This window comes from Vidua macroura, chromosome 3 (assembly GCF_024509145.1).
Source record: "Vidua macroura isolate BioBank_ID:100142 chromosome 3, ASM2450914v1, whole genome shotgun sequence".
NCBI lineage: Eukaryota > Metazoa > Chordata > Aves > Passeriformes > Viduidae > Vidua > Vidua macroura.
In genome coordinates, this window is record NC_071573.1 from 58,463,257 (window position 1) to 58,487,638 (window position 24,382).

The window sequence follows — 24,382 nt, forward strand, 5'->3', positions numbered from 1 at the left end:
AGCTGTGATTATTTTCCATAGTCATCTAGGGATCTTATTCCATTCTTAATGCTATTTTTAAGTGATGTGTTGGTAAATTGGCACATTGATGTAAAGAAGATTCTACCTCTAAGAGGCAGAAACTCCTTGGCTTTTGTCAAGCTCAGTGAAAAACTGTTTTGAGTCACTCAACTTGTGTTTTATTAGTATTGAAAGGTAATGGCTGTTCTTTGACTACAGAATGCAAGTTTTCGAAAGTGCAGTAGTTGTGCTTCTATGTAAATCAAATAGATGAATCTGAATTGATCTGAATCTCTGGGCTGATCTGGAATCTAGGTGTGTCCTGTAATTCTATTAATACATATTTTTGCTTGTGTAGGATATTGGTCGTGTTACTGAACCTCCCCAGTTCAATAAGGCAGTAAATGAAGTTTACATCACTTACAACAGCACTACTCCTTGTCAGATAAACAACGGATTGAACTATACTTCTGTTATTGTATTTCACTGCAGCCAAGGAACTAGTCTGGTAAGACATCTATTAAACTTAATGTTGATATTGGAGTGTAATGGAAAGTGGGTAGTAACCAGTGTTAGCTTTGCTTAAAACTGAGTCAAGAATTTGTTTCTGTAATGTATGAACAGACTCTCTTCAAGAAGTATCATTTGTTTTCTTGACTGGCCAAAATTTTACTGAGTGCGTGAACTTTAAGTTTGAGAGTAACAGGTTCTGATGATTTCAAGCGTCAGATTCCACAGAAGTAATGTAGTGATAATTCATTGCTGTCATTAAACTTAATGCTGTATTGCACCTTGTTTAGATCCTAAAGTTTGTACTTGTACCTCCAGCTAACACAAGAACCAGTTTAACTGTACAGGTATTACTGTGAAGTGTTCCCCCTATGCTGTAACCTTTTCTATAATCACACAAAACTTTTAAAATTTGCATTTAGTTACTTATGTTTTTATTTTGTGTCTACACCAGAACACTAAATTGAGTTTGTGTGGTGATGTGAAACTAACACTTCCTGATTTTTTTTTAATGCTTCAAAAAACTGTAGAGAAGCACTTAGATATGTTTGTCAAACTAGAGCATACTGAAGATCATGAAACCATTTTCCATCAACATAGGGCATGAGTTGAAACTTGAGGCAGCTCTGAATATTATGCATACTAATACTTTAGTTTAAAACATGATAAGGTAAACAGTATTCTCTCTAAACCGTAACTCAGTGAAATTTCTTAATGCTCTCTGCCATCAAGAAGCACTTCTCTCATTCTTCTGCTGCTTGCAACTGAGCTAAACATCAAAATCTCAACCGTAATTAAGAAGAAAGCTTATGTATCTTGATTGTTTTCTGGAGCTAGGTAGAATACACTTCCCTTGAAAGCTTTTTTGGTACTGGTTATAATATGATGTTTGTCCTACAATCAATGAACTCTAGGCACGGTAGTAACTGAGATTAACTGCTGGGGAAGGGAGAAAGTGCAGAAACAGCAACAAACTCCAAAAATTAAATATTGTCTTCCTGTGTTCTTTGGTAACAGGGTAAGCCAAAGATGATAAGGAAAGTTGACTGCACATTTGTGTTTGAGTGGGAAACTCCACTTGTGTGTCCTGATAAAGTGAAAACTTTGGGCTGCTCTGTGATTGATGAACAACTACACTATACATTTAACCTGACCAGCCTTTCTGGAAGATCATTCGAGGTAATGCCTTCTTGTGGTGTGTCACTTATTTTTTTTTTTTTTTTATTTATAATTGCCTATTGCTATCAACATTTTGAAACTGCAGGAAGGGTTTCTATTAAGCATTCTGTGCAAGAAAAGGCTGAAATGTGCTGTGGTCAGTATTGATACTTATTTGGCTTCTGACAGAGGGAATAATATTAGAGAGTATAACATTTTAATGTTTTTGAGAGTGAAGTTAATGGACACAGTGATGGGTAAAGGAATGAGAAATGTTCACCTTTGACAGAATCTTCAGCAGGTCTGCTGAACATATTTTATCTATGGTCCTGTGTGCTTTATCTGCAGTTTTGTCATATTAAGGAAGGCCAGACTTGCAAAATTAGTTATCTTTTCCTCCTTCACTATGCAAGTGCTGCCTGAGACTTGGTTTTATGAAACACTTGTGTGATTTTGTAAGTATTGACTCTAGACTTACTGTGATGCTTCTGATTGTCTACACAGGTATTTTCTGGATCTAACAATTACCACATTGGTGTGTGCAGTGTAGGCTTGCCCCAGGGAAAATGCAGAGATGGGGCAGTGTGTCTGACATCTAAAAGTGGTGTGTCATCTTTTGGAAACATAAAGGAAATGAGAATGGACTATAGCCACCAGGATGAAACAGTCATCTTGCAATATACAGGAGGTGATTGGTGCCCTCCAGGTGAGATCAAAGCAGGCCCATTCTTTATGTTCAAAACTTGTCAGGATATTTTTCCCTTAAAATAGGAGGTTTTGTTGTGACAGGAGGAAGCAACATAGATTTCACATGCAGCAATAGAAACACACAGTTTTGCTAAATCACAAGCGTCATACTAATCTGCAACATCAACATGTATCTCCCTGGAAGAGACAGTGCAACTTTTCTGTAGGGATAATTGTAGCTAATTGTATGCTACATCTGGTTTTCTAATTGGGTTTAAATTCAATGTTTCAGTATTTCTGTTCTCTGCCACTGACCTTTCTTTAGTATTGAAATACAGGCTTTGAATAAGGTTCTGAATATGGATATGCCTCTATTCTACTGTGTGTAGTTCTGAGATTATACCTTTCCTTCTCAGTAACTGAAAAGGGAGAGCTCTGTGTGTTCCCCTTCAAATACCAAGGGAAGACCTATGAGGAATGTATTACAGAAGGGAAGAATAGGCCATGGTGTGCTACAACTGAAAACTACCAGGGAGATGAAAAATGGGGATTCTGTAGTAGCAGTAAGTACTTCCTATACTTTATGTACAAGGGTGTTCGCTAACACAGAGATTTATCTGCACTAAAAATCCATACATGCCTGCAAGCCTCCTGTAAAATATGCTTTTTCTTTTTTTCCAACCTTTCCGCTTATAGCAACTGCAAGAAAGGAATCTACGATTATCTTTACATGTGATGAAAATGCTGGTGTTGGGAGCCCATACCTTCTCAGCGAGACTCTTGGTTGTGCTGTGACATTTGAATGGAAGACTCAAGCTGTTTGTCCTCCCAAGAAAATGGAGTGCAAGTTTGTCCAAAAACACAGAACATATGACTTGAGAATGCTGTCTTCCCTGACAGGATCATGGATCTTTTTCCACAATGGGAACTCGTGAGTAATGAGCAACTCACAGGGAGGAGCTTGCTTAGCAGTACAGTTCTAATGTGGCATAGCATTTCTGTCTAGTCCCTGCTCAGTGTCTTAAAACTGTCAGTGCTTAACACTTCATATAACCATGATAGTTAGAAGTAATCTGCCAAACCTTAGTACATGTTTTAGTATGTCAGCTAATTTGAGATTTAGTTTCTTGCAACCTGTGTAGCTCCCCATGAAGATTCTAAAGTTTGTGTATCACTGCTTCAGTTTAGCCTAGATGAATTTTAAATAAGTTTTGTCTACCACATTCTGTATAGGTACTATGTGAACCTCTGTCAGAGAGTACACGAGGGACCCACAGGCTGCCCTGAAAGAGCCAGTATTTGCAGGAAAAGCTACAATGGAGATGTTCAAGTTCTTGGACTTGTTCATACACAGAAGCTGAACGTGACAGGTAGAGTTACTTTTTGTTCCTGTGGAGAGCTAGAGATTAAAGGTTTAAATCTTACAGCCTGGCTGTAGTAGTTTTTAAATTATGCTGAAGCCTTTATTTTGAAATATTTTTATCAGTGAATCTTCTGTTTAAAAATGGAAACAGAATGTGACGTTTAAGGTATGAGAAAACATTGAAGCAAATAAACAGTGTTGTCATTAAAGCTTTAAGAAATGAATTATCTATCTGAATATCAAGAAACCCTTTTATTACAGTCAGGATACCCAAACACTGGCACAGGTTGTCTAAGGAGGTTGTGGAATTTCCTGCCTTGGAGGTATTCAAAGGTTGTCTGGACATATTCCTGTCTGGACAGCTGGCCCCAAGTGACCCCACTTGAGCAGGGGGTTTGGACCAGATAACCTCCAGGAGTCCCTTCCAACCTCAGCCAATCTGTGATTCTATAGTTGTGAGAGGGCAAAGGAGCAAAGGAAATTTCTGACAGCTGCTTACAAAAACCTTTTGTCACCTTTTTTTTTCCTAGGTGATACACTGTATATTAGTTATTCCAGTGGGCAAGAATGTAGGAAAAATAAGAAAGTAACAACAATTATAGAACTGAAATGTGCAAAAACAGTTGGCATGCCCATGCTGCAGAGGTGAGTAATAAATTTACATACCACTGATCTTCACGGCTGATTCTTTTGTACCTTTCTAGTAAACTCTTAAATCTCAGGACAGGAACTCTCTGCTCTGTTGGACAGTACCTAAAATATCCATGGTCTGTACTTGCAAGGCATAGGGTCTTCTGGAGTTTGTGCAATTGTTCATTTTCATAAACATCATATTTTGTATTTATCCTAAAATTTCTGGGAAAAATATCTAAGCATTCTGCTTCTGAATTAGAGCTGACAATGGCGCGGATGCTGTTGTTTTCAGTGTTGGTAGCCAATGTCGTTGTACAACCATTCTGTATATTAAAGAATGTAATCTGTATATTAAAGAATATTTTTTGCAGGTAAGTGATTGAGCTAATAAAGCATGGTTTATTTCTGCCTCAATACTGTGTATTTAACCAGAAGCTCTCTAAAATAAGGTATATATGCATGATCACAAATACTAAGAAAGCTTGAGGACTTTTTGTTTTGTCTTGATATTATTAACACTATATTACTTGCAGAATTGGAAATCTGAACAAAATGCTCTGTGTGAGTCAAAGAACTAGGCAGCAAAGTCTGACTAGCAGTCATAGTTTAGGAATGCTATTCTCTAATTCAGTGCTCCCACTGAAACTACACACTGCTTGTTCCCCCCTTTCCCCTTCCAAGGACTGGAGAGGGGACATGGAGGCACAAAAGGCACAGATCAGGTTGAGATAACAACAATTTACTGGAAACAAATGAGATAAGAAAAGAAACAGTATCAGCAACAATACCAATGACAGAGGGTACAAGAAGGAGCTGAATGATTTGAACAAGACAATGATACATGACTGGGGTTCCTCTGCCATGCTATGCTGGCCCAGGAGGGACCCCTTCTCCCTAGAAAAGATGTCCTTCCCCCTGTCCCTAGCAATGATGTGAGCTGGTATAGAATAACCTCTGGCTCCTGGCCATGGTCCTTTCTGGCGACTGCAAAAATACTACCCTGTTGTGGCCAGAAGCAGGATATTAGCTTATACCTCTTGTCCTGCTTAAATAAAAGGCAGGTTTAACATGCTGCAGAAAAGCAGCCTGATGTGTTTACTAGCTAAAATATATCAATAAAACCCTCTGATACACCATGGGAATCCTGGAATTTTCAGTAGAAAATTCAGGTGCAGCCAAGTCCTCTAAAATAATGAAACTGCAGAAAAATCCAATATAATCCATTTTTTTTTGAGTGCTGCTTAACTATTTTAGCTTACTCTAGGTGTGATACTTAGGCAGGACATTGTCACATGTGGGTTAACAGTTGTCTTTTCCATTTCTCAAGATGGTAAAAACTTGTTACTCTTTCCTGGAATCATCAGCTCTATCTTTTATTTGGTAGGTTTGATGAAGAAAACTGTGCTTACTACATCACGTGGGACACACGTGCAGCTTGTGCTGTGAAGCAGCAGGAGGTAGAGGTGGTGAATGGAACAGTCATTAATCCTGCAACTGGGAAAAACTTTTCTTTAGGGGATGTTTATTCCAAGTGAGTAAAAAAAAACCCAAACAAACCCCAAAACAACAGAATGGTAGAACTAGTTACCTTTCTGGAGAAGATAGCTAACCTGTGCCATTTATCATAGCTGCAGAGCATACCAGGTGGATCTCACAGTCGGTGTGTATGAACCACTGAATCACTTTTTTGTCTTCATACTATCTTAAACCTTTGAAGGTATTTACATGTTCACTCACACATTGAGGGCAGTATAGCTGGAAAAATCTGCTTTCTGCTAAATATAATCCTTACTTCTACTTCAAGGAGCAAGCCACAGTCCTGCATCTTTTCTGGTTACTGAATCACTCAGCATGCTCTGGAATCAACCAGTGATGGCATCTCTACCATTGTTGCCAGTCTTGGGAATAGCCCCAACCTGTGAATTTAGACTTAAGAATAGATTTTTCCTCTGTTTCCTCAGGTTGTACACAGCTTCTGGTGATGTACGGGCAAATGGTGATCAATACGTGTATCAAATACACCTTTCTGGTATAACAAACTCAAGTTCCCCAGAATGCTTTGGAGCAAACATCTGCCAGGTGAAAACCAATGAACGGCGTGTTCGGAGAGTTGGTTCTGCCAGAAATGCCAAATATTATGTTGATGGTAAGTGTGCGCTCACCAGACAGAATTGCTTTGACACTCTGTGAATTGCTTCATCAGAAAATGGTTCTTGGTTGACAGCATCTATGCTAATCCATTTCTGTAGAGCTATCCAAAGTCTGTCTAGCATAATTTAGGTTTCTTCTTTTTTTTTTTTTTTTTTTTTTTTCTGTGGAAGCTCAGTTGCAAATATGGCTTTAATAGGAGTTAGGACTTGACCCTTGAAGACTGAAAGGCTTGAAGTTGGAAGACTTCGTAAAAACAGTGCAAGGAGAAGACTTTCATCTCCTGTTTTCACCTGTGCTCATATGGCATAAGCAATGATTTCCTTTAGCTAGCTACTTTTTTTTTTCCAGGGTCTAGTGCTTACACACTGTTCCCAAGGAAGTAAACTATTTTTTCTTCTCATTGTAGATGATGATTTGGATGTCATATTTTCATCTGACTCCAGATGTGGTAAAGATAAATCAAAGTTTGTGTCTTCAACCATTTTCTTCCACTGCAATCCAGAAGTAAAGGAAGGCATCCCTGAATTCCTTCACGAGACAGCAGATTGCCAGTATTTATTTACCTGGTACACATCTGCTGTGTGTCCATTAATGTGAGTAGATAACTGTTTGCTGAAAGCAGCTTTTGTCAGCACTTCTCAGCGAAAGCCTTTTTTGTATTTATTTGTCACAGTGATTGGGAAAAGGGGAAAAGCTACAAAAGCAGTAGGCTTACAGATAAATTGATGGTCATGTATACAGTGTTTGGCACATGACTACTAAATTAAAGCTTGCCAAACTGATCTGGACTTAAAGCTGGAGAGGCACAGTGGGATTGATAGAATTGTTTTCACTAAGTAAAAGCTACTGTAGCTGACAGAACATGCTGTTTCATGTTACTGAGAGGAGCAAACAGTTCGTGGGTGAGGTGGTCCCCCTTGCCTTACTGTCTGGAAAACTTTGAAGCTATGACAAAGACTGGCCTTCCCCTCTATCTCCCCACTTCTTTAGCCTGGAAGGGAAAATCATTACAGGTCTTCAAGGGACAATGAAGTATTTCTGCAATTAAATATCAGCTAATCTACTGATTAGTGAGGGGACAGTATTAGTATTAAAAGGGGAGTGTCTGTATCTAGGTGCTTACAATGTTCTTGACAGGTAGGCAGCCTCACTGTGAAAAATGGAGTGTTTATTTCTGGGAGTGTTTACTTTCTGGCTGCTAGCTTGAAAGCACAGGCAAACTCTTGATTCTGATTTAAACCTATTGTGGGAGTTTGGGGTGTGTAGTGCCATAGTCAGATGAGAGGTAAATAATTCCCGTAGCTGTTGAGGCTTACTCATGTGCATGGTTCTAAAACAGCAGCTTTGTGTGGATCACTGCTGCTGTATAAACTCTGGAGTGCTTAATTGTGCTCTGCGGTCTTGACATGAAACATGTAGTTCCATGCACTATTTGATAGCATACTGGGATGGAGGCACAGTACATACATTTGTGTTTTTCAGGTTGTTTTTTACTTAGATGAAATCCCCTAAACATGCAGCTGTTAGGTTGGAATGACAGGATGGTGTGGCATGTCTTCTTTTAATCTGCTGTTTCTAATCCAGTTTAACAAAATTTATTAATAGAGCTTATCTTTTCAATTTACATTGCTAGATCAAGTAATGATCCAGGAAACAATCAGCACCAGACAGATGAGGAGACCCAAATACATAAAGGTCTCTCAAGGAGAAGCCAGGCTGTTGGTGCTGTGCTTAGTGTCCTCCTGGTTGTTCTCACTGTGTGTCTCATAATCTTGCTGTTCTACAAAAAAGAGAGGAGGTAAGAAATTAAGAGGCTTTAGAAGTTTCTTTGTCAGGACTTTGTTTTCTGCCAGAAATGAAAGGGAAATACTAAACTTTAGAGCTTTGGGTTCTGTTTTGCAGTTGGCAGCATCAGCTGTCAAACTGCTGGTTCCTTCATATTCTCCATTACTGTCTGAAGGTCCATGTAAAGAGGGCTGGGCTGTACAACTGAGTTGGTCTAGCATCTCTTGTGGGCAGCTGCTAATTAAGAAACATAAAACAGTATGACAATATTGTTAGTATTTGATATCCCTCCACTTTCGTGGAGTCAGACTGGATCCATACAACAGTGTCAGGGAAAAAGTGCAAGTCCTGCTGTTACTCTGCTTTCCAGATGACTTTTGGGGTGTTTTTCTCTTAGATATGAAGGCCAGAGTGGTTTCAGAACAGTCAGCCTGAAGCTGTAGCAAGGGAGAAGATGTACATCATCCTGGACTGGATTTTGATAGAGTGGTTCAGAGTCAGTGTGATAGTTTGTAGCTCATTTATTGACATGCTTTATGTTGATGGTAAAATTTCAGTGGAGAAAAGTGAGTGCTAATAAGTGGATATAGTGTTCCTAATGTAATATTCTTTCCTTTATTTAGGGAAATTGTTATAAACAAGATAACAAACTGCTGTAGAAGATCATCTGGTGTTTCCTACAAATACACAAAGGTAATACAGTGACAAAATCAAATTTGTTTCTTGTCAAGTTTTCTTAATATGAAGCTTTTATTAATAAATAAATAACTCCCTTAATTCCTAATTCCTTTAGTGCATGGAAACCATATGGTGTGGCATCAGGAAAGCCACATAGCTGATAGCTGATATATATATATATATATATATAGATAGTGAAATGGGAAAGGAAGATGGAGTTGAGGAAATGAAGAGCAGTCCATAAATCACCAAATAACATGTAAATGTACAAGAAGAGAACAAAGTCTGTTTCAGCACAGTGAAAAGTAATGCTCTTGCAGTGTTTACTCTCTCACGGCTACCTTAAACCAAGGTTGTGCATGCTGTGGGGTCTGACGACTGGAGAGATCAGTGTGTGTGTCAGTCTAGAGTGGCAGATGCAGTCTCCTCTTTTCTTTTCTTACAGATAAACAGTGAAGAAGACGCTAATGAGAATGAGACAGAGTGGCTTATGGAGGAAGTTGCAGCACCAAATCCAAGAACAGCAAAAGGAGGGCAGGAGAATGGTCACATTGCTACCAAGTCTGTTACATCTAAAGCCCTTACCTCTCTCCATGTGGATGACTTGGACAGTGAGGATGAAGTGTTAACCATTCCAGATGTAAAGATTCAAACAGGAAGAGGACTGAGCAAGCACCCACAGAAGAAGCCACACAGTTTTGGCAGTGATAACAAATCTTATTTACTGAACGGAGGAAAGGAAACTAAAGCAATAGCAAAGCCAGGCCAGCATCAGGCACAGAACTCTACAAATACAGCATCATTTCATGATGATAGTGATGAGGACTTGTTGAATATTTAATAACCCTTCTTGTGCCTAATCAAATATATATAGAGAGATTATATATAGCAGGACAACATTTCCAACCAAATACGAGGACTTCAGCCTGAAAGATTTTTCTGAATTTTGCCTTTAACAAGAAACCATTGAAAAGGGAAGAAGAGAAAGATTTCTTGGTTGTTTACAATGATCTGTTCAGTAATGACTGGATTTTTGACATCCAGTTGGCTGAGTTAGTTGACTCTCTCTAGCCAGGACACTTTTTTTTTTTTTTTAAGTCTCAGCATAGATGTTAAATGCTTGCTTAAAAAAGAGAAACCTTTGAAAGGAAAAGATTAAGGCTCAATGAAGCCCCTGGCTTCTGAGACTCAAGTTATCTGACTACTGTCATTTTAACTCCTTGTATTTATTGATCCTCACTACTCAGGTTTGCATAATAGTAACATGTTCTTCCTGCCGGCAGGGTATTCTTCTATGGGCTCACCCATTGTGAGACAAGGAAAAGTATAACTTTTGTGTGTTGGGATGATTTGATGTAAATTTTGGAACTGGTCTAATTTATCCTGTAAATTTGAATATCCATTCTAATTTAAACAGATCATTGGTTCAAAGGTGTGGACTGAAAGGTACAATTCTGTATAGATTTAGCCTGAAATGGTTGCTGTTCTTCGCATGTTTTTTTTTTTTTTTTTTTTTTGGTACTGGTCATATGACTGACTTCATCAGTATTTGCCTAAACAGCTGACAAGCACCCAAAGATATTCTTTTTTTTACCTTGATTATGGCTGGACTAGGCCAACTGCACAGACAACCAGACTTTTTAAGGACATAGAGGCAGAATTCCTATAATACAGTCTGCACTACCCAATTTGTCATTACCAAGAAAAACCCAAGGACTAGAGGAGCCCTAGTCTGCATAATGCCTCTCTCTGGTATTAATTTCAAGAAAATAAATTCGGGCCAATATTTTCTGATAACCTAATTTCTAGTCCATATGCTATGATCCTGGTCATTGATTTGAAACGTTGCTGGTAATAAATGCAAGTCAGTTTTTCTGTAGCAGTCTTACTCCTCTCCAGGTGTTTCCTAAATAAAATTATGGACAATGTTAGGGTTTCAAAGCATTGTACAAGAACATGCATTGGTCAGAATTTTTTGAAACTTTTTTGTTGTTCCTTTTGGCTGGCTTATTCAGTTTCAACAATGGTTTCTTTTTATAAAAACTCCATTTTGAATCAAAATAGTGTAATATGAAGTATTCAGCAATTTCAATAAAAGATATGAAGTGGGTATTCCAAATCCCACATCTCAAGTCTGGAATCTTTCTTACACTATTCTGTATGCTGCTCACTAGCCTGGTGAGACCCTTTCTTGCTGTGATGGTTAATACCTCAATCATGTCACTCAAAATAAGAACCAGTGTTTGATGACAAAGATCAGAGTATTCCACCAGAATACACTGGTGGTGTATTCTTTGTTTAATCAGTCTTGGGTGTTCTTCCTCTGATATTGTTACCTGTCGAGCTGTAAGTCAGTTTGGCTTAAACTGCATATTTTCAAACTTAAATCAACATTTTTCATATTTGTAATTAGAAGAGCTTGGAGAAGTGAGAGGCTTGATGGTGTATTTTTAATACTATTTATTATCATTGCAACAGTTCTCTGAAAGCATGTCGGAGGCTTCTGCTTCCCTTGCCCATGTCATCAGGGCTGGCGTTTTGGAGTTGTTTGATCCATGAACCAACTGCATGAAATTAATTCTCCTGAATCTGACAGCAGTGAGTGACTTCAGTGCCTGGTCTTGGAATTATTGCCCACTTTTTACCCAGGCATTTGTAGGCAGCCTGGCTGAATCTTACCTTATGCTGGATGCATAAACAGTTTCACCAGACTATTTTTCCCAGAAGAATACTCTGCTTAACTGTATGGAGGGAAGGGTTATGAGAATAGCAGGACCCAGATGAGTCTGTACAAATGGCTGGGCCAGGAGCTGAAGCTTTGCCCATCAGCAGCATGACTCCTTGGGAAGTGTCCCTAAGAAACCCACCTGCCTGGCAGAGTCCCACACAGTTCCCTCTAGGCTGGCTGCAGAGAGAATGGTGGAAAATGGGGAAAACTGGCTCAGTCTGGATCAAACTTCTGTAGTTCAAGGGAAACTTTTGCACTCCAATACCAACTGTTTAAATAAAACTGTTGGAAAAGAAGGGGGTTATGTAAAGGGGTGTGTTTTTAAGATGCAGCCTGATGCCTTAGCTTCACCCACTTCCCAGGCAGGCTTTGACTTCAGTTCCCTTGGCTCCAGCTGACTGTACACATCCTCCTGCTGAGGAAGGTGGCAGGGGCTGGCTCTGAGCGTGGTGACTGCTGTGCACGTTTGTGTCCCTGTTCCCCTCCCCAGCTCCACGTGGAACTCCTGCAGGTGGGGAGGCAAAGGTCTGGTGTGGGGTGGTGCTGTGCTTGGCTGAGGGTGGCACAGCTCTGAGTGGCCAGGAGAGGAGTCCTTATTAACTTGGTGTGGATGTTCCTGACAGAGAAGAGAATGAAGCAGGAGAGGAGAAAGCACATCTGTGTGATGTAGGGAATGATCTTGAAGTGTTGGTTTGCAAAGCAGCTTTCACAGCTGCTCAGGCCACTCGTGGTCTGTAGTTGATGAGCAGTGAGACCAAGTTCTATTTCAATGTCTATGCCAGAATGGCCTTCTAAGGTGGTTTATTTTTTTTTTTTTTTTTTGGAGTGTATTGTGTCTTTAATTTTTTTCCTTGTTGCCTAAGCTATTCCAACTACTTTCCAGACAAATTTTCACCTTTTTTTTTTTGTGTCTTTTAAATGTTACCTCCACTTGGGCTTTTCTTTCTGATGGAAGGCTGCTGTTGTCAGCAAAAGATATGGGAATAGCTGGTATCTGTCCATAGGCAGGACAATGTACCATAGGATACTACTACATTTATTTGAGGTGCCTGCAATGAAGTCTACCTAAAGTCCTAGAGGTCTTCTGTGGTAAAAAAAAAATAGCTGTTTTGGCCATAGGTACTGTATAGTATGGCTTTCCACAGCTATTCCCAGTGCATAATTCTGTAATGAATGCTTTTTCTCTTTTGGATCACTGCAAAAATATGCTCAGGTGAATCCCTGATACAGGTGGGAAGAGATTTTCCTTGGGAATGGAAGAATGTGGAGGGTGAGAGGTGTGACACATGTGATAGAAGTTTTCAGGAAAGCTGTTCCTTTACTGCTATATGGCTCAATGTGTAGACACTTTCTTCAGAGTGTACCCACCTATTTTTTCCAGATCCTGGTTAAGAAGCTTTGCTCACATGTGCTGCCCAGCCATTCTTCACTAAACCCATGTGTTGCTTGTATGTTGGTAGAAACATTTTATATGTTTGCTGCTTAAAAATGCCTATTATTTGAGGAGCTGACTTGCCTAACTAAAAAAATAACCCCCAAACCCCCAACAAAAACTGAAGGGCTGTGACCCATAGGGGCTTTTCCAGAGAACAGGCATGTATAAGTGCTCTGATTAGGGGTTAAAGGCAAATTCTCCCTGGGTGAATTAAGGTCTGATTTCAAATGAAACCTAAAAAATAGAGCTTGCAACATGTAGTTTAATAATTTATAGAGTTAGTCTTGACTTTTGGTCAAATATCTTTGTTACCTAAGTAGCTTTGCTGCCAACTAAATATATCAGTGCTACAGAGAAGACCTAGTTGAGCTTTCTGAGGTGGTTTTGATGCCAAAATGCCAACCTTAGATGACATTTTAGAGCATATTGGAGAATTTGACAGGTTCCAGAAGCAAATCTTTTTTGTCCTATGTTTGTTATCTGCTTCCTTCACCCCAGTGTACGTGGGGGTCGTCTTCTTTGGGTACACCCCTGAGCATCGCTGCTCCAGCCCTGGGGTGGCTGAGCTGAGCCAGCGCTGTGGCTGGAGCCTGGAGGAGCAGCTGAATCACACAGTTCCCGAGTGGGATGGCCACGGGGGCAGCTTCAGCAGCCGCTGCAGGAGGTACGAGGTGGACTGGAACACAACAGGCATCAGCTGCACTGACCCCCTCGGCAGCCTGGTGGGCAGCGGGAGCACCGTCCCCCTCGGTCCCTGCCGGGACGGCTGGGTCTACGACTTCCCAGGGAGCTCTATCGTGACAGAGGTAAAAACAGCTCCCTTTGTCCTGTCCCCTCTGTTACAGACAAGGTGAGGGTTGGTGGAGCCTTGACTATGTTCAAATATCCCCTGCTTACCTGGAGAAGGTAAACTTCTCTTACTGTGAACTTGCGCTTGGGGGTTTACAAGTTATCTTCCCTCTGTCCTTGCTGTGAAGGGTTGCCTTGGCTGCTCAGGAGGCTTATATCTCCAGCTGGGGAGCAAAGCATATTTCAGCAAATAAATCCCCAAGTAGATAAAGTCCAGTTCTGAATGAAATTCCTGTCACATGAGAGGTCCAATTGGTGAAGGTGTGTAGGCGTGTAAACAGTGCAGCTAGCAGTGCTGCAAACAAAATGGGCCAATGCAATGGCCTTGATTTCTTCCCCCCACCCCCTTCTTTTTTTTTCTTTCTTTTTTTTTTAAGAATAAAGTCTTTTAAATGTGGTTTTAAATAAAAATTAATTGCAGTCAGCGTGAGGAAAGGTATTGCCTCCCACAATTAAACAGTTCAAGTTAGGAATAAACTGTAGAAACTGTGTTCTCAGAAGGAGTCTGAATAAACTGAAAGTGGTACTTAAGCTACTTGCTGTACTTGAGCAGTTTAGGTGCTTCAACTTTAAGAATAAACCAGTAACTGGGATGACAAGCTTGATCTCATCACAGAAAGTTCTACCAAATGTTTAGAGGCGGTCAGGATTCTTTCCCCCATATGGCTAACACAGGAGCAGTTAAAATCTGTGCTCTAGCAACTTCAGCATTCATAGTTTTCTAAGAGATTGGTCCTAGGTATAAGGGGGTGCACTCTAAGTGTACTTCTTTCAGCAAGTTATGGGCTGTGAGATATGAAAGTGAGGAAGTGAGGCACCTCAAGTGTAGGGTGAGCCAGGCCTTCTATGCAGCAGCAGCTCAGCAGGCACATCTCACTGGAAAAGGTATGCTTTCTAACTTTGGGATCCAGCAGATCCCATGGTCCAGATGCCCCCACCATCATCTCCTGAGATTGTGGGAAGCTGAGCACTTGCACTCTGTGTGGGCTCATGCAGTTGTGCTCTCACATCAGCTGTCTCCCCTTTCCTGCTGAAGGGGGTGCAAGGCCAGGCCCATGGGCTGCTTCCTTCCTAGAATAACCAGATATGTCACATAACCCTGGATTTTGTCAATGAGTTCCTGGTTGAGACTGTTTCTGTGAAACTTCTCAGGCTCTGATATGTTGTCCCCTGCTCTGATAGCCTAGAAAAGGAAAGGATAGTGCAGTGTAAATTGTGTTATTTCAAAGGAGAAGTTTGCATATGGAAGAACGTTCTCATGGGAAGTCCCATAGAGCATCAGAAGAAATATTTGGTTTTGTGTTAATTATGGATGCATAGATTCAATTAAACCCAGCTACCAGGAGAAAGGGAAGGGATTCTCAGTCATATTAGGAGAGGTTTTTGCAATAACATTTTCTTCAGTAGCTCTTAAGTATTTCTACAAGTAAGACAGGACAAGACTAGATGGCAAATATATGTGGGTATCCATGTGGTATAAAGCTTGGTCCTGGATAGAAAATATCTGCTCTCCAGACACATACAACATATGTTTAGCATAGTTGAGCTAAAGACCAGAGCAGAGAGAAAATGCTGTGGCCTCAGGGCAGATGCAGATACTTCCACCCTCCTTCTGAAAGGCAGTGCTCCATGGGACCTGGAACAAGGCAGGCTCCTGAAGGCATCTAAGGTGCTTCTAATAAGGGCATCACACTTAGTCCTCAATGGTCTGTGGGGACTACTCTGCCATGCCAGGGTATGAGGTAACAAGAACTGCCTAGAAATGTTCACCATCAGTCACAAAAAAAAAAAAAAAAAGCTGTTTGAAAAACTCAGGGTGATCATCAGATCCATGCTGATTTGATCAATGAGGGCCAACAGAGGTTCGGATGCCAGTTTTGATAGATAATAACTCACTTATGCTTTCCAGAAAAGAGAGATGAGACATGAGTGGGAGATGCCAGTAAACTGCTCAAGGGCTTTTCCCAGTCTTTAATGTTGGACAATTAGTTAAGTTAGCAGGATTTCTGTGTGCTGGCAAAACAGGCATTGACCCAGAAACAAGTTTAAATCTTTAACTGAAGTGAAGGAGAGTTGTGGATGTGAGCCAGCTCCTCATTTCACTCTTTTGTCTCTGACTGTGGTTGCTCCTTTAGTTTGACCTGGTGTGTGAGGACTCCTGGAAGTTGGATCTCTTTCAGTCTTCTGTGAATGCTGGTTTTTTTATTGGCTCCTTAAACATTGGCTACATTGCAGACAGGTATGTGTGGGCTGACAGCAAAACCCTCTGACCTCCCTTATCAGTGTTCAGCAGCCAAACTTAGATAAAGGTTGTGCAACTGATGTCATCTCCGCTCTTCTGAAAATAAGGTCATCCCCCTGGACCTTCAGTTGCAGCATGAGCCAATATCCTGCCTTTTAGGTTGTGCCTGGTGGTTAGCACAGATCTGCTCAGCAAGCCCTGCAGAGCCCATGAGGACTATTTTAGAATTGTACACACCAAACTTCCTACTGTGCCATACCAGAGCCCTCGGGCGTTAACCAAAGCCAGGAAACGTGTGGTTTGGATCTCCCACTTAATCTGTCACACTCTGTGTGGCTGCAGCTTGGAAACATTTTGCTTCTTTTGGAGAAGCTTAGAAACAGTTGTCACAGTTTGCCAGATGTGTACAGCAGCAGTCACTGAGAAAAAAAACAGATAATCCCTCTAGCTCCGTGTTCAGAGCCAGCAGAGTCAGACTCCCTGGCTCAGGCATCTGGGCTTAAAGAGAAACAAATGCCAGTACTTCCCCTCTTGCTCCCCTTCTGCCTAGGACTGTTAGTACAGCAGGCTCTGAGTTGCTCCAGCTGAGAAATGCAGCTCACTCACAAGCAGAGCCATACATTACTAGTGTTTTGAAGGTTAAGATTGTGGTGAATAAAACCCTTATAAATCTGGTGCATGTGGAACTATCAGAATAATAATATTAATCCATGCTTATTTTTCAGTCCCAAACTAATATATGTAAACATGGGACTATTTTTTTTTCCTGAAAGTTTTTGTGGAATTGCTGAGCAACTGGCACAGTAGCTTTTCATGGCATAGAAAAGCAGATCAGTGAGTAATAGGCAAAGAAAAAAAGCATGTCTCTATATTGCATAGCAAAATTGGATTTTTCCCCCTGAAGATGCACAAAGCTCTTACTAGTTTAAAATGCTTCCATGACTAGTGGTTTGCTTCATGCCTATCATTTTCCAATCCAGGTTTGGCCGTAAATTTTGCCTTTTAACAACAATTGTTGCAAATATTGTGTGTGGAATCCTTCTGGTCTTCGTGCCCAGCTATGTGTGGATAGTCATCATCCGCTTGTTGCAAGGGCTGGTCAGCAAGGGCTGCTGGACTGCAGGCTACATCCTGGGTGAGTACAGGACCTTCTCCCAGGAGCAAGACTAGCAGCAGAAGATGAAGGAACAAAACTCAACTCCAAAAAATTTAAAAAATAAGCCATTTTAAAAATGCCTGTCATGGTGTTTTATTAAGGAGCTTTCTCCCTCTTTGACTTCCCAGGATGTTTTCAAGGACTGTCATTTGACAGTAGCCTTCAAAGCTCAAGCAAGTGGTGGTGGGTTAGGGCTCTTACCTCGAGATAGGCTTTACCCGATGGTACAGCTCACCTTTGCAGATCTATCTGGGCCCCGTGGCTCTTCCTTCCATCAGGCTCTGGCTAGGGAAGGTGACCAGGCAGACACAGCCCCTCTGGCCTGGGTGCATTCAGGATGGTGGCAGAGGATCCCATTAAAGAAGCAGGCAGAGGGGTGGGGAAAACTTGAGACATTTTTATGACACAAAAAGCATTAAAGGGCAAACAGAGGCTTCAGAACATAAAAATAACAGAAGAACAGCACGTACTTGCTGATAAAAAGACGAGGTGTTTGTGTACCTGTGTGTATGCACTGGGCTGAGCAGAGGCCAAGCCATGGAGGAGCCAGCCTGTGTGGGTGCCTCTTCCAGTGCCCTGCACCAGCTGTGTCTGCTGGTGAGGCACAGCTGGGTGGCCAGGCTGGGTCTGGGACCACCTCAGGACCTCTTTCTGGTTCAGGGTAGAGCTGCCTGTGATTTCTCTGATTTTTCTGGAGTGGAGTTCAGTCTTTTGTCCAAAATACCCAACTGCAAGCAATCACTGAAGCAGCAGATTAACTATTTTAAAAGCTGACCTATAGAACATTAACTGGGTTATGGTGGCAGGTGGCTCTACCAAATACCTCTGAGAGACATGCAGTTTATTGTGACAGTGGTGAAAATGTAAAAGTCAGTGCCCTAAACTTCCATGAAATCTTTCAGTGTGGGCATCTTGCTAATTCAGTTTTCCAGATGTTTGATATAAATAAAAGCACCTATCCCACGGTCCAGACTGTCTTCTGCTAAGACATGATTATTCCTTTCTGTGCATTTCTGGATTTAAATATTTTCCTGGCACAAATGAAATCTCCATCCCCTCTTCTGGGGAACTTTAAGCTGTTTTAGAGGGTGAAGTCCTTTTCAGGACAATGATTTGCCTCATCTTGATGTTTTCTCTCTGTTACATCTTGTTACTCCTGGAGTATCTTGAAACTCTCTTATGCAAAAAGATCCCGAACCAGCCCCAAAGCTCCCTTAAATTTGTATCTTCTCCCTGGGGTGGCCAATATTGAATGCCCAGGGGAGCATACAAGGACAGAAAAACCTTGTTAACCTGCTCTGCTGAGGCACTTGTCTACCCTTCAGCTGCTTCTGGCTCAGTGCTGCTGAGCCTGCAGAGATGTCTTTGTGCCTTGTTCAGCTGAGTAGCATTAGCTAATCTGTGGTTCCAAAACTCAGCAGCTCATTTGGCCGCTAATTAGTTCCTTACTGTTCTTTTTCTAATGAGTTTGCTTTCTTGAAGTCACACAACTGGATGCAAAATATTGTGTGTGCTTGCGCCTGCCTGCTGGAATAGTTACTTTTAACTGTGTATCAATCAAGACTTAATGTGTGTGTCTGTGCTGTGGAGTCGCAAAGTGCAGACAAATAGTGATCCCACCCTGGCCTGGGAGCTCTGTGCCATCCTGTGATACAGGTTTTCCTTATGTACTTGGAGTGAGGTGCAGGCTGAAAGCCTGTATTTTGGAAACAAAATATTCAGCTTTGTTGTTGGGTTGGAGACATTATGTATGTTAGCTTTAGATTTCACAACAAAATTCATCTGTGCACGTTGACAAATGTTTGATCTACTCTGTGATTTCTGCAGCAGAGGACACTCCTGGATGTCTTAGGCCAGTGCACAGCCAGCAGCAGTGTTTTCTTCTCTGCTGGGGTTCAGGTGCCAGAAAAGCCAAGCAGGGGGTTTTGTCTGGAGGCATTATGCTGGGAAGCCCAAGGTTTCCCCAAGGAGTTACCATAGCATCGGTCCTCCAGCAGCCCCCCTAGCTGGTCTGTGCTGCACGGGGCAGCCAGGGTGCTCACGTGTCCCCGTGTGCCCGTCCGCAGTGACAGAAGTGGTCGGCCCGCAGTACCGGAGGATGGTGGCGATCCTCTACCAGGCGGCTTTCTCCGTCGGGCTCCTGGTCTTCGATGGCATCGCGTACGCCCTCCCTCACTGGCGGTGGCTGCAGCTCACTGTCACCCTGCCCACTTGCTTCCTCCTGCTCTACTACTGGTAAGTGCCCTTTTGTTGTACCTCTGCCTGCCACCCAAAAAACCTGGCTTCTCCTGCTTCCCAAGGCTTGATACTGAGAGAGACTGGGCGCTCCTTTCTGGCGCGCACACCTCTTGGTGCAAAGAGGAAGTTCCCTGCAAAAAGGAGAGGGGAATAGGACTCCTCAGCAATTGAGATCTTGTTGAATCTTAGCCTGTGCACCTCACCTGACCTTGTGTTTAAAAAACAGACCACTTGGAAAAACACTGAGGGAAAATTGGATTAGTATAATTTACTATTTTCTTTAAGCAATTAATAAATTGCTTAAAGACAATAGGTGCCTTGGCATAATTTAATTGGTTTTACACTGAAAATATTTGTACAGATTACAATATTGACAGATTGTCTAATGCTAACATAACTGTAACAGGCTGCTAGCATGTTCTTTTAAGGCAGAAAAGTTGCAGGTTTTGTGGTCCAACCGAAAAAAAAAGCACTTGGGTACTCCTTCATTTTAGTTTCTCTCCTCTCTTTTTAATTAATATTTTTTGGTTGGAGTGCTTCGGATTTGAGAAATTGTCTGGACGGGTCAAGAGGTTAGGAATAGTAGAAAGAAATTTGTTGCCTTCCTTCTTCCATATTTTTGAATTGGTAAGCCGGTTCTAACTTAATTAATACGTCTTAACCTGTATTGGCAGAAGTGAAAAATGGCTCCCTGAGAGGAGCTGGTTTGTAGTGAATGGGCTGGACAAGATGAGAGCACTACTCTCACTCAAAGCTCCTCCCTGATTTATCTTCACTAAACTCCTCTTTGACTAAAGCCACTACCTCAACTGTTCCTTTTCCAATCTCAGCCATGGATACACTACTTTTCCTGACTGAGGGAGTGGGAAGTAGCACATGAAACCCACCCAACCAAAACAAAACAAAACAAAAAAAACAAAACAACAACAACAAAAAAAATCAATCTTCCTCTATTTAATCCCTCCAAAGTCTCCACTCATGGGAGAATAGGTGGGCTTTATGTTTTGTTGTATAATGGCATTCACTCGCATTTTAGGTGCCTCCCAGAGTCTCCCAGGTGGCTGATATCTCAAGGAAAAAATGACAAAGCTATGAAAATTGTCAGCAATATGGCTAAAAAAAATCAGAAAAAGATGCCTTCCCATTTTAAGGTGAGATCAGGGTTTGCTTGTGCATGTAAGTAAGCATCATGACAGTACCTTGCACCAGTTCCTCACAGAGAAATTTAACGTGCTGTGTACTGGCTCTTCCATAGGATATTAAATTTGAAGAGGAAGATTGTGGGAAGCAGAATCCCTCACTGATGGACCTTTTCAGGACACCACAGATAAGAAAAAACACACTCATTTTGATGTACAACTGGTAAGAATATAATGCTAGAGAGCTGGTTTTGGAGCTTTGGATTTGAAAACTCCAACAGGACATGGATGTCTGTTCTCTTACTATCTAACAAATCCAGGATGCTCTTCTCTGCCCAGGTTCACGAGCTCCGTCCTCTACCAGGGGCTCATCATGCACATGGGAATGGCTGCCGAGAACATGTATCTGGATTTCCTCTATTCTGCACTTGTTGAGTTCCCAGCGGCCTTCATCATCATCATCACTATTGACCGTGTTGGGCGGCGCTACCCCTGGGCCGTGTCAAACCTGGTGGCTGGGGCCGCCTGCCTTGCCACAGCCCTCGTCCCAGAGGGTAAGTCACCTGAATGAAGCCCCATGGGGACTTCCCATGGGATTCCTCTGGGACCTCCATGCTGCTTTGTGAGGATCCCTTTGCCACTGCTTATGCGGCCCTCTCTGTTCCTGTTCCCTCACTCACACGAGTGAAACAAAAAAAACAAACATCCCTCAAAAACATCAACTGACATGGGATCAGAGGTTCCACAGAATAACACTGTTGTATTAATTGGCACCTGCTAAATCACTGGGATGCTTTTAAATGTCTTGAATGTATTTTCTCTGCAGACATACATTGGTTAAAAGTGATTACTGCTTGCATTGGGAGAATGGGAATTACAATGGCTTTTGAAATGGTTTGCTTTGTAAACACAGAACTGTATCCAACTTATATCAGGTAAGTGCATCCTCTCCCCACTTGGCATTTGGCCTGGAAACAAATAATTGAGGCTGATGTGTACGTTACGTTTTATGCTAAATGAAGTTATCCTCAAATGTGTCAAAATTACACAGGTACTATTGAACATAAAGTAGGTGAAGCACAATTAAAATGCCTAAAAAAAGTGGCTTAATAAAGAAAAGAAATGTACTTTTAGACAAGAGGAAACTCACATGACTGAAATAAAGGGAAAATTTGGGATAACCAGGGAGGGTGAGGGATCTGAAGTTGCACACAGTGCCTGGATCTGTCCTGTGTGAGGGTGAGAGTTGTGATCCATCCCCTTCCAACTGCAGTACTCTGACACTAACATGATCCCTTTGCTGCCAAACCAGGAATCTCGGGGTAATGGTTTGCTCCTCTTTATGTGATATTGGTGGAGTCATCGCCCCATTCGTTGTCTACAGACTGGTGGAGATCTGGCACGATCTGCCACTGATTGTCTTCAGTAAGTGCCACCTTACCTCCTTGCTGGTCCCTTCCAGGGTGCAGCGGGGGACCCAAGTTCCAAAGGGAGGGAAAAGCCACCAACACAGCTGCTTTAAGTTTAGCAGAAGCCCCCTGCTCTCTACAAGGCCTTAGCCTTCAGTTTATGACAAGCTAGAACTTGTTTATGCACTCATATTTCCCTTGCCCCTATGATTTCTCCATGCATTTTAAAGGAAGTTTGAGTTGAATACAGGTTTGGCAGATGGCAAAGAACTCATAAAAAAGTTGATGAGCTTAATATTTGATGGATTTAAAGATGATTTACTGCTCTTCTGTGAGTTATATTGTCTCTGTCCAGCTGTCAAACCCTAGAATTTCATGTAATTGCCTATTTAATGGAGTACAAGTATGCCTGTTATGCTTCAAATTTTCTGACACTTTGTTAACCGGCTCCTCTCCACTTATTTGGAAAGTGGCTGGTAAAGAAATGCAAGATAAGTTTTGCAGACTAGTGACCTGAACTCTCAGGTCAGGGCCTGAAACACTTATGAATCTTTAGGTCAGCACATTATTTATAGAAAAATACCTTGAATGGCAATATGCAGATTTTAACAGACAGGACATCTAGAAGGGCGCTTAGTAGATTTAAAATACATACCAAACACTTACAAACTGGATAAAAGAAATTATCAGAGGAGAATTTGATTGTGTTGCTTCGAAGATAATTGTGTGTACATTTTCTAATCTTATGTGAATAGCATAAAATGGAATGTGTTTCCTGGCATGCTCTAGCACTAAAAAGAGTTCTTTCCTCTATGAAGGAAGGATCTGTCCAGTTTGAGGTGTCCTAGTTCATGCATAACTCACAAGAGGACTTGGCTTGGTGCTGTCTCCAGAGGGCAGCCACATCCTCCATTTTTGCACCAGCATGACAGTTTTGCACATGAGACTTGAGGTGCACATCTTGTATAAAGAAGAAAATAAAATGCCATTGACAAGTCTGTTCAGTCTGGCAGTAGCAAGTGGCTGATAAATGCTTACAAGCTCTTTGTTCCTCTGTTTTGAAGCTGTGCTTGGTTTGATTGCGGGTGGATTGGTGCTGCTTCTGCCTGAAACTAAAGGAAGAGTTTTGCCTGAGACTGTGGAGGATGTTGAAAACTTTCACAGGTGAGTCATGAGGATGAACATGTGGCAGTTTTCACTTGAAATTGGGCAAAATCCCTGTCCAGAGGGAATCCCAGGGGTTATTTGGCTGCCTTGTTTGTTTCCAGGAAGTTGTTGGGTAGTTTCCAGACTCTCTGGACAGATTCTGGACTCTTTTTACCCCATGTCTACCTAGGCACCTTGAGAACAAGTAGCCTAGGCCTTTACTGGCCTTGAATAGCTGCACTAGGCTCTCAAAAGTGCTGCAACACCATAATAAATGGTATTTATGTTTAAAAAAATGCCTTAACAATTGAAGAGGAAGAGGGCAGTGTTGGTAGCAGCTTCACATGTGGGGCGTGAAGCACCAGTATCTGCTGAGGAACCAGAGCAAACCTAAGGGAATATATATAGTCATTTTATTGGGGCCAAGGCAGAGCAGGGGAAAAACTTGAAGTTAGCTGCTCCCTGATCAACTTTATCCCTGGTTGATGTTCATGTCTTATTACTCTTGCAGGCAAAGTGCTCCGAAGGCCAAGAAAATCTATCTCCAAGTCCAAGGATCAGAAGTAGCATGTGGCTGAAGAAGGTGTAACTCTTGCTGGGTAGTCTGCTTTAGGGCAGTAGCACAGAAATACCACTTAGAATAAATACCCTCTCAAAAGCCTTGCCTCTCTTATTTCAATTTCTGTGCACATCCTTTATTTACAGTGTTTAGGGTTTTCTGATGGGATTGTCCCTATTGCTGCATAGCTGCTTCCCCCTCTGTACACTAAGAGAAACATGTTTTAGGGCTGGGAAATTTTTGTACCATCTGTGTGGACTTCAACGTGGACTTCAAGAGGTCTTAACTTGAATATGGTAGGATCCATACCAACAAAACTTTGTAAGTCTCCATAAAGTTTAACTTTGTTGGCTTCTCTTAAGAAGAGGCAGCATAATATGATATTTATCTCCATTGTAGAATCAAGATAACTATAAACCTGGTTCAACTGTGTGACAACTTGCACAGAGTTTTTAAAAAATTGATTTTATTTTCTCCTGGCTACTCACAAGGATTTTATTTTACTGGCTACTCACA

The 24,382-nt window shown here is 41.6% G+C and overlaps 2 protein-coding genes and 1 long non-coding RNA gene across 4 annotated transcripts in view; 2 read left to right on the forward strand and 1 right to left on the reverse strand.

Annotated features, from left to right (window-relative positions):
• IGF2R (insulin like growth factor 2 receptor) overlaps window positions 1–11,097 on the forward strand; it is a 55,261-nt gene extending 44,164 nt beyond the window's left edge. For both annotated transcript variants that reach the window (XM_053972579.1, XM_053972580.1), the window contains exons 36-48: window positions 359–508; window positions 1,528–1,689; window positions 2,173–2,374; window positions 2,772–2,918; window positions 3,052–3,286; window positions 3,589–3,725; window positions 4,249–4,363; window positions 5,736–5,882; window positions 6,313–6,497; window positions 6,909–7,095; window positions 8,136–8,300; window positions 8,911–8,980; window positions 9,411–11,097. In XM_053972579.1, the coding sequence (XP_053828554.1) occupies window positions 359–508; window positions 1,528–1,689; window positions 2,173–2,374; window positions 2,772–2,918; window positions 3,052–3,286; window positions 3,589–3,725; window positions 4,249–4,363; window positions 5,736–5,882; window positions 6,313–6,497; window positions 6,909–7,095; window positions 8,136–8,300; window positions 8,911–8,980; window positions 9,411–9,806 (2,298 nt within the window). In that variant the 3' untranslated portion in view covers window positions 9,807–11,097. The remainder of the gene's footprint in view (window positions 1–358; window positions 509–1,527; window positions 1,690–2,172; window positions 2,375–2,771; window positions 2,919–3,051; window positions 3,287–3,588; window positions 3,726–4,248; window positions 4,364–5,735; window positions 5,883–6,312; window positions 6,498–6,908; window positions 7,096–8,135; window positions 8,301–8,910; window positions 8,981–9,410) is intronic.
• On the reverse strand, window positions 8,203–17,688 carry LOC128804638 (uncharacterized). Its single transcript, XR_008436128.1, has 3 exons — window positions 17,611–17,688; window positions 14,026–14,141; window positions 8,203–8,282 (listed from the first exon to the last, which is right to left on the reverse strand). It is a non-coding gene; the product is annotated as an uncharacterized LOC128804638 (long non-coding RNA).
• LOC128804637 (solute carrier family 22 member 2-like) lies at window positions 13,446–23,959 on the forward strand. The gene is made up of 11 exons (XM_053972581.1): window positions 13,446–13,934; window positions 16,113–16,216; window positions 17,200–17,354; window positions 19,442–19,610; window positions 20,650–20,764; window positions 20,869–20,975; window positions 21,092–21,306; window positions 21,579–21,687; window positions 22,065–22,177; window positions 23,226–23,325; window positions 23,819–23,959. Exons 1-11 carry the CDS (start codon window positions 13,524–13,526, stop codon window positions 23,883–23,885), a joined length of 1,665 nt encoding a protein of 554 aa, XP_053828556.1. The 5' UTR covers window positions 13,446–13,523; the 3' UTR covers window positions 23,886–23,959.
• The last annotated feature ends 423 nt before the right edge of the window (window positions 23,960–24,382 follow it).

What these genes read in the sequence shown, in the direction of transcription:
- LOC128804637 (XM_053972581.1), top strand. Translation starts at nt 13,524, where the DNA reads ATGCCAACCTTAGATGACATTTTAGAGCATATTGGAGAATTTGACAGG. An exon ending in ATTGGCTACATTGCAGACAG is followed by an intron (nt 16,217 to 17,199) that starts GTATGTGTGGGC and finishes TTTCCAATCCAG; the next exon opens with GTTTGGCCGTAAATTTTGCC. An exon ending in CTCATTTTGATGTACAACTG is followed by an intron (nt 20,976 to 21,091) that starts GTAAGAATATAA and finishes TTCTCTGCCCAG; the next exon opens with GTTCACGAGCTCCGTCCTCT.